The sequence below is a fragment of the Coregonus clupeaformis genome, chromosome 19 (genome assembly GCF_020615455.1).
Source record: "Coregonus clupeaformis isolate EN_2021a chromosome 19, ASM2061545v1, whole genome shotgun sequence".
Classification (NCBI taxonomy): domain Eukaryota; kingdom Metazoa; phylum Chordata; class Actinopteri; order Salmoniformes; family Salmonidae; genus Coregonus; species Coregonus clupeaformis.
The window spans coordinates 56,718,196-56,727,365 of NC_059210.1; the positions used below are offsets into that span (position 1 = coordinate 56,718,196).

The 9,170-nt window shown below is 44.8% G+C and overlaps 1 protein-coding gene across 17 annotated transcripts in view; it reads left to right on the forward strand.

Annotated features, from left to right (window-relative positions):
* Window positions 1-9,170, forward strand: part of LOC121532321 (CCR4-NOT transcription complex subunit 1) — a 33,760-nt gene that overhangs the window by 23,681 nt on the left and 909 nt on the right. For 10 of the 17 annotated variants that reach the window (XM_041838191.2, XM_041838199.2, XM_041838200.2 and 7 more), the window contains exons 38-46: window positions 6,463-6,711; window positions 6,943-7,106; window positions 7,255-7,372; window positions 7,470-7,571; window positions 7,663-7,836; window positions 7,932-8,144; window positions 8,345-8,525; window positions 8,618-8,750; window positions 8,888-9,022. In XM_041838191.2, coding sequence (XP_041694125.1) covers window positions 6,463-6,711; window positions 6,943-7,106; window positions 7,255-7,372; window positions 7,470-7,571; window positions 7,663-7,836; window positions 7,932-8,144; window positions 8,345-8,525; window positions 8,618-8,750; window positions 8,888-9,022 — 1,469 coding nt within the window. The remainder of the gene's footprint in view (window positions 1-6,462; window positions 6,712-6,942; window positions 7,107-7,254; window positions 7,373-7,469; window positions 7,572-7,662; window positions 7,837-7,931; window positions 8,145-8,344; window positions 8,526-8,617; window positions 8,751-8,887; window positions 9,023-9,170) is intronic. The other 7 variants (XM_041838202.2, XM_041838203.2, XM_041838205.2 and 4 more) reach the window with 1 other exon arrangement.

The window sequence follows — 9,170 nt, forward strand, 5'->3', positions numbered from 1 at the left end:
TTATACCAGGGGCGTTGGTAGACACAATGTAAGTAACCAAATGTATGTCCTACTTGCCCTGAATGCCTCTGCTGATTCTACAGCTATTGTATGCGGTAATCATGTGGCTATGAACCAGAGTTATACTGTTAGCACTGAGGCGGTGTGCCCTAGTAGGAAGTCTACTGTGTGCAGCTCACCCTGCACTAACATGAGTACTTTTGCTAAGCTTCCCAGTAAAGCAATGAAAACAATCAAGCATTCCAGAAAAGTGCTAAAAATAGCCCACGTTAACATATTTAGCTTAAGAAACAAGGTTCGTGAAATCAATAACTTGCTAGTAACAGATTACATTCATATTCTGACAATCTCTGAAACTCACTTAGATAATACCAATGGTAGCAATACATGGTTATAACATCTACAGAAAATACAGAAATGCCAATGGTGGAGGTGTTGCTGTTTTATATTCAGAACCACATTCCTGTAACGCTTAGAGGATCTCATGTTAAATAATGTTGAAGTAATATGGCTACAGGTTCATCTGGCTCACCTAAAGCCTATTATTGTGGGAAGCTGCTATAGACCAAGCGCTAACTGTCAGTATCTGGATAACGTGTGAAATGCATTATCATGAACATGTATTGATCACATCTTTACTAATGCTGCAGAGATTTGCTTTAAAGTAGTATCCAAATCCATAGGATGTAGTGATCACAATATAGTAGCCATATCTAGTAAAACAAAGTTTTAGTCATTTAGCAGATGCTCTTATCCAGAGCGACTTAGTTAGTGCATACATTTTCATACTGGCCCCCCGTGGGAAACGAACCCACAACCCTGGCGTTGCAAGCGCCATGCTCTACCAACTGAGCTACAGGGGACTATATGTGTGTGTGTATATATGTGTGTGTCTATATCTGTGTGTATATAAATGTATGAGGTCATACAATACGTTTTGTAGTGATTCTTATGTTGATGATGTAACAAATATCTGTTGGTCCGTGGTGTGTAATGAGGAGCAAACAGACACTGCACTTGACACATTTATGAAATTGCTTATTCCAGTTACTAATAAGCATGCACCCACTAAGATAATGACAGTTAAAACTGTTAAATCTCCGTGGATTGATGAGGAAATTAAAAATTGTATGGTTGAGAGGGATGAGGCAAAGGGAATGGCAAATAAGTCTGGCTGTACAACCGATTGGCAAACCTACTGCAAATTGAGAAATCATGTAACTAAATAAAAAGAAGAAACTATACTATGAAAAAAATAGATATAAAGAATTATAGTAAAAAGCTTTGGAGTACCTTAAATGATATTTTTGGCATAAAGGCAAACTCTGATCCATCATTCATTGAGTCAGATGGCTCATTCATCACAAGGCCCACTGATATTGCCAATTACTTTTAAAAAAAATTTAATTGGCAGGATTAGCAAATTTATGCATGACATGCCAGCAACAAACGCTGACACTATACATCCAAGTATAACTGATCAAATTATGAGAGCCATTGTCATTTTGAATTCTGTAAAGTGAGTGTGGAAGAGGTGAAAAATATTGTTTATCAACAATGACAAGCCACCGGGGTCTGACAACTTGGATGGAAAATTACTGGGGATAATAGCGGATGATATTGCCACTCATATTTACCATATCTTCAATTTAAGCCTACTAGAAAGTGTGTGTGTGTGTGTGTGTGCCCTCAGGCCTGGAGGGAAGCAAAAGTCATTCCGCTACCTTTACTGGCTCAAATAAATCAAATCAAATCAAATTTTATTGGTCACATGCGCCGAATACAACAGGTGCAGACATAACAGTGAAATGCTTACTTACAGCCCTTAACCAACAGTGCATTTATTTTTTACAAAAAAAGTAAAAATAAAACGACAACAAAAAAAGTGTTGAGAGAAAAAAGAGCAGAAGTAAAATAAAGTGACAGTAGGGAGGCTATATATACAGGGGGGTATCGTTGCAGAGTCAATGTGCGGGGGCACCGGCTAGTTGAGGTAATATGTACATGTGGGTAAAGTTAAAGTGACACTGCATAAATAATTAACAGAGTAGCAGCAGCGTAAAAAGGATGGGGTGGGGGGGCAGTGCAAATAGTCCGGGTAGCCATGATTAGCTGTTCAGGAGTCTTATGGCTTGGGGGTAGAAGCTGTTGAGAAGTCTTTTGGACCTAGACTTGGCACTCCGGTACCGCTTGCCATGCGGTAGCAGAGAGAACAGTCTATGACTAGGGTGGCTGGAGTCTTTGACAATTTTGAGGGCTTTCCTCTGACACCGCCTGGTATAGAGGTCCTGGATGGCAGGAAGCTTGGCCCCAGTGATGTACTGGGCCGTACGCACTACCCTCTGTAGTGCCTTGCGGTCGGAGGCCAAGCAGTTGCCATACCAGGCGGTGATGCAACCAGTCAGGATGCTCTCGATGGTGCAGCTGTAGAATTTTTTGAGGATCTGAGGACCCATGCCAAATCTTTTCAGTCTCCTGAGGGGGAATAGGCTTTGTCGTTCCCTCTTCACGACTGTCTTGGTGTGTTTGGACCATGATAGTTCGTTGGTGATGTGGACACCAAGGAACTTGAAGCTCTCAACCTGTTCCACTACAGCCCCGTCAATGAGAATGGGGGCGTGCTCAGTCCTCTTTTTTTCCCTGTAGTCCACAATCATCTCCTTTGTCTTGGTCACGTTGAGGGAGAGGTTGTTGTCCTGGCACCACACGGCCAGGTCTCTGACCTCCTCCCTATAGGCTGTCTCATCGTTGTCGGTGATCAGGCCTACCACTGTTGTCGTCGGCAAACTTAATGATGGTGTTGGAGTCGTGCCTGGCCATGCAGTCATGGGTGAACAGAGAGTACAGGAGGGGACTGAGCACGCACCCCTGAGGGGCCCCCCGTGTTGAGGATCAGTGTGGCAGATGTGTTGTTACCTACCCTTACCACCTGGGGCGGCCCGTCAGGAAGTCCAGGATCCAGTTGCAGAGGGAGGTGTTTAGTCCCAGGATCCTTAGCTTAGTGATGAGCTTAGAGGGCACTATGGTGTTGAATGCTGAGCTGTAGTCAATGAATAGCATTCTCACGTAGGTGTTCCTCTTGTCCAGGTGAGAAAGGGCAGTGTGGAGTGCAATAGAGATTGCATCATCTGTGGATCTGTTGGGGCGGTATGCAAATTGGAGTGGGTCTAGGGTTTCTGGGATAATGCTGTTGATGTGAGCCATGACCAGCCTTTCAAAGCACTTCATGGCTACAGACGTCAGTGCTACGGGTCGGTAGTCATTTAGGCAGGTTATCTTAGAGTCCTTGGGCACGGGGACTATGGTGGTCTGCTTGAAACATGTTGGTATTACAGACTCAGTCAGGGACATGTTGAAAATGTCAGTGAAGACACTTGCCAGTTGGTCAGCACATGCTCGGAGTACACGTCCTGGTAATCCGTCTGGCCCTGCGGCCTTGTGAATGTTGACCTGCTTAAAAGTCTTACTCACATCGGCTACGGAGAGCGTGATCACATAGTCATCCGGAACAGCTGGTGCTCTCATGCATGCTTCAGTGTTGCTTGCCTCGAAGCGAGCATAGAAGTGGTTTAGCTCGTCTGGTAGGCTTGTGTCACTGGGCAGCTCGCGGCTGTGCTTCCCTTTGTAGTCTGTGATAGTTTTCAAGCCCTGCCACATCCGACGAGCGTCAGAGCCACTGTAGTACGATTCAATCTTAGTCCTGTATTGACTCTTTGCCTGTTTGATGGTTCGTCGGAGGTCATAGCGGGATTTCTTATAAGTGTCCGGGTTAGAGTCCCGTTCCTTGAAAGCGGCAGCTCTACCCTTTAGCTCAGTGCGGATGTTTCCTGTAATCCATGGCTTCTGGTTGGGGTATGTACGTACGGTCACTGTGGGGACGACATCATCGATGCACTTATTGATGAAGCCAGTGACTGATGTGGTGTACTCCTCAATGCTGTCTGAAGAATCCCGGAACATGTTCCAGTCTGTGCTAGCAAAACAGTCCTGTAGCTTAGCATCTGCGTCATCTGACCACTTTTTTATTAACCAAGTCACTGGTGCTTCCTGCTTTTAGTTTTTGCTTATAAGCAGGAATCAGGAGGATAGAGTTATGGTCAGATTTGCCAAATGGAGGGCGAGGGAGAGCTTTGTATGCGTCTCTGTGTGTGGAGTAAAGGTGGTCTAGAGTTTTTTTTTTCTTCCTCTGGTTGCACATTTAACATGCTGGTAGAAATTAGGTAGAACGGATTTAAAGTTTCCCTGCATTAAAGTCCCCGGCCACTAGGAGCGTTGCATCTGGATGAGCGTTTTCCTGTTGATTTATGGCCTTGTACAACTCATTCAGTGCAATCTTAATGCCAGCATTGGTTTGTGGTGGTAAATAGACAGCTATGAAAAATATAGATGAAAACTCTCTTGGTAAATAGTGTGGTCTACAGCTTATCATAAGATACTCTACCTCAGGCGAGCAAAACCTCGAGACTTCCTTAGTATTTTATTTTGTGCACCAGCTGTTGTTTACAAATATACACAGACCGCCACCCCTTGTCTTACCGGAGTCAGCCGTTCTATCCTGCCGATGTAGCGTATAGCCCGCTAGCTGTATGAAATCCATGTCGTCGTTCAGTTTTTAATGTCCCTTTGGTAGGATAACCGTAATCTTAAGTCGTCCAATTTGTTCTCCAATGATTGAACCTTGGCTAATAGGATTGATGGAAGAGGCAGTTTACTCGCTCGCCGTCGGATCCTTACAAGGCACCCCAATCTACGTCCACGATATCTCCGTCTCTTCCTCACGCGAATGACAGGGATTTGGGCCTTGTCGGGTGTCTGTATGATATCCTTCGCGGCCGCCTCGTTGAAGAAATAGCTGACCAATCAGCCTTTTCCCAACCCGTAGTAAACTTTTGGAAAAATTGGTTTGACCAGATAAAATGATATTTTACAGTAAACAAATTGACAAGACTTTCAGCACGCTTATAGGGAAGGACATTTAACAAGCACAGCACTTACACAAATGACTGATTGGCCGAGAGGAATTGGTAAGATTATTGTGGGGGCTGTTTTGTTATACTTCAGTGCAGCTTTTGACATTATCGATCATAGTCTGCTGCTGGAAAAATGTATGTTATGGCTTTACACCCCCTGCCAAATTGTGTATAAAGAGTTACCTGTCTAACAGAACAGTGTGTTCTTTTAATGGAAGCCTCTCCAACATAATCCAGGTAGAATCAGGAATTCCCCCAGGGCAGCTGTCTAGTAGGCCCCATACTTTTTTCAGTCTTAACTAACGACATGACACTGGCTTTGCGTAAAGCCAGTGTGTGTGTGTGTATGCGGGTGACTCCACACTATACACGTCAGCTACTACAGCGACTGAAATTACTGCAACACTTAACAAAGAGCTGCAGTTAGTTTCAGAATGGGTGGCAAGGAATAAATTAGTCCTAAATATTTCAAAAACTAAAAGCATTGTATTTGGGACAAATCATTCACTAAACCTTTAACCTCAACTAAATCTTGTAATGAATAATGTGGAAATTGAGGTGACCTAAACTGCTTGGCGTAACCCTGGATTGTAAACTGTCATGGTCAAAACATGTTGATACAACAGTAGCTAAGATGGGGAGAAGTCTGTCCATAATAAAGCGCTGCTCTGCCGCCTTAACAACACTATCAACAAGGCAGGTCCTACAGGCCCTAGTTTTGTCGCACCTGGACTACTGTTCAGTCGTTTGGTTAGGTGCCACAGAGAGGGACTTAGGACAATTACAATTGGCTGAGAACAGGGCAGCACGGCTGGCCCTAAAATGTACACTAACAGCTAACATTAATACATGTCCATCTCTCCTGGCTCAAAGTGGAGGAGAGATTGACTTCATCACTACTTGTTTTTGTAAGAAGTGTTGACAAGCTGAATGCACCGAGCTGTCTGTTTATAAACTACTAGCACACAGCTCGGACACAGATGCATACCCCACAAGGCATGCCAACAGAGGTTTCTTCACAGTCCAGAACAGACTATGGGAGACGCACAGTACTACATAGAGCCATGACTACATGGAACTCTATTCCACATCAGGTAACTGATGCGAGCAGTAGAATCGGATAAAAAATCTAATAAATACAGTAATTCAAATGCACCTTACAGAACAGCGGGGACTGTGAAGACACACACAGGTACAGACATGCATACGGGCGCTAGCATACACACTTTACGCACACTTACATTGTTATATGGTGGTTCCATATATTTTGTGTTGTGGTGGTATGACAGTGTTATATGATGTACTGTTTTTTTATATTTGTTGTATTATATTATATTAAGTGTCTTCATGTGTTTGGACCCCAGGAAGAGCAGCTAATGGGGTTCCCTAATAAAATACTAATCCACACTGTGTATTTCATGAAAAAATATACAACACTTCTAACTAGATTATGGAAGACAATTCTCACTACTGTACTTACTGTCCTCCCCAGATGCACCAGCAAGGCATTCTGAAGACTGATGACCTGATCACGCGTTTCTTCCGGCTGTGCACAGAGATGTGTGTGGAGATCAGCTACCGCGCCCAGGCCGAGCAGCAGCACAACCCTGCGGCCAGCGCTGCCATTATCAGGGCCAAGTGCTACCACAACCTGGACGCCTTTGTGCGCCTCATCGCTCTGCTGGTCAAGCACTCCGGAGAGGCCACCAACACAGTCACCAAGATCAACCTGCTCAATAAGGTAAGAATCAGGAGGATACTCACCATGGAGGCTGAAGAATAAGCTTTCTACTTTGTAAAGATCTCACGGAAAGACAACCGTACAGTTGAAAACCTCAAACTGCAATATCAATGTAATTCATTGTTTTGAGGACTTTCTTTTTACACAATCACAGATTTCAGATAAGAAATGTTCTTGTGACTTGATGACATGATTACTGGGCTCATCTGAATGTCCCTTGACTGGTCTCAGGTTCTAGGTATTGTGGTTGGAGTGCTGATCCAGGACCATGATGTGAGACAGACAGAGTTTCAGCAGTTGCCTTACCACCGCATATTCATCATGCTGCTGCTTGAGCTCAATGCCCCCGAGCATGTGCTGGAGACCATCAACTTCCAGACCCTCACCGCCTTCTGGTAAATGCTGCCATCACGCCTGTTCAGAAAATATTGATCAGTGATGGTCAGGACATCTTAAAGTTCACTTTCCTCAACTCTGTAAATGTGTGGTGCTCATCTGTAGTGATTTTGTTTCTGATGTTTAGTTTTTTCCTTATGTCCACAGCAACACTTTCCACATCCTGAGGCCTACCAAAGCCCCTGGCTTTGTCTACGCTTGGCTGGAGTTGATCTCTCACCGGATCTTCATCGCCAGGATGCTGGCACACACCCCACAGCAGAAGGCAAGGACAAGTCACTGTTGTGTTAGTGCAATGTCTGGGTGGGGGTGTTTGCTGCTGAAGAGCAACCATTGATAACCTTTATTTTCTCTTCTCTTAGGGTTGGCCCATGTATGCCCAGCTGCTCATTGATCTGTTCAAGTACCTAGCGCCATTCCTGAGGAATGTTGAGCTCAACAAACCTATGCAAATCCTCTACAAGGTATGGAAGCTGCTCTTAATGTTTTTCTTTCCCTTGAATCGACTAATAACCTTACTGACTGGATTTGACTGAATATTTCTCCTGTCCTCAGGGCACCCTGCGTGTCCTCCTTGTCCTGCTGCATGACTTCCCGGAGTTCCTGTGCGACTACCACTACGGCTTCTGCGACGTCATCCCGCCCAACTGCATCCAGCTCCGCAACCTGATCCTGAGTGCCTTCCCACGCAATATGAGGCTTCCAGACCCCTTCACTCCCAATCTGAAGGTACAGCTGAATGACAGACCCTAAAATACATTATTACACTGAAAATGGTGTTCTGTAACTGTTTTTAGATTTAGTAAATTATTTTTGTTTACTAGGTTGACATGCTCAGCGAGATCAACATTGCTCCACGCATCCTCACTAACTTCACTGGAGTGATGCCCTCTCAGTTCAAGAAGGATCTGGACTCGTACCTGAAGACGCGCTCCCCCGTCACCTTCCTCTCTGAGCTCCGCAGCAATCTGCAGGTAGGGGGCGCCACTCTGGGTCCCTGGAAGTATTTGCAGCACAACGACACATCTTTAGACCAGGTTAAGTTTTGACTCTTTGAGCAAATGTTCAAATGTCGATTTTGTCATGCATTGTATCTGAAGTGTCATCGTACGTGGGTGTTTCATTGCGTGTGTCTGTAGATGGATCTAACCAATGCAATCTGGAAACAAAACTAGTCTCCTTCCATTGCATAGTGTTTTACATTTTGTTCTCCTTTTTACCCAACAAACCTTTCTAGGTGTCAAATGAGCCAGGCAATCGTTACAACATCCAGCTGATCAATGCACTGGTGCTGTACGTGGGGACCCAGGCCATCGCACACATCCACAACAAGGGCAGCACTCCCTCCATGAGCACCATCACTCACTCAGCCCACATGGACATCTTCCAGAACCTGGCTGTGGACCTGGACACTGAGGGTAAGACACACACACGAAAGCATACTATTTTTTATTTTATTTTTTGTATACAGGGTGGTGTTCTCATCATTCTCTCGTTCCTCTGTTCCCAGGGCGCTATCTTTTCCTGAATGCGATTGCTAATCAGCTGCGCTACCCAAACAGCCACACCCATTACTTCAGCTGCACCATGCTCTACCTGTTTGCTGAGGCCAACACAGAGGCAATCCAGGAGCAGATCACCAGGTAAATATTGTTCTCTAGTTATCTACAAAAAAGTCTTGCATATGAAGACCAGGCATTGCAGAACTACCTGCATTTTATGGATCAGTTTCCTTTCCAAGTGTTTATAATCGTTAACAAGCCTTTGCTCCTGTCTGTAGGGTTCTTCTGGAGAGGCTGATTGTGAACAGGCCTCACCCCTGGGGACTGCTCATCACCTTCATCGAGCTCATCAAGAACCCTGCATTCAAGTTCTGGAGCCACGACTTTGTGCACTGTGCCCCGGAGATTGAAAAGTATGTGCTCATTCACTCTCTACCAGAGTTGGCTTCTCACTCAGCTGAGATGACTTCACCTGCAGAGTAGTAGCTGGAGGATTACCAGTTAGTAGCACGTTGTGTTCATTTTCTGCTTTATTCAACAACAAAAAAGAAATAGCATTCT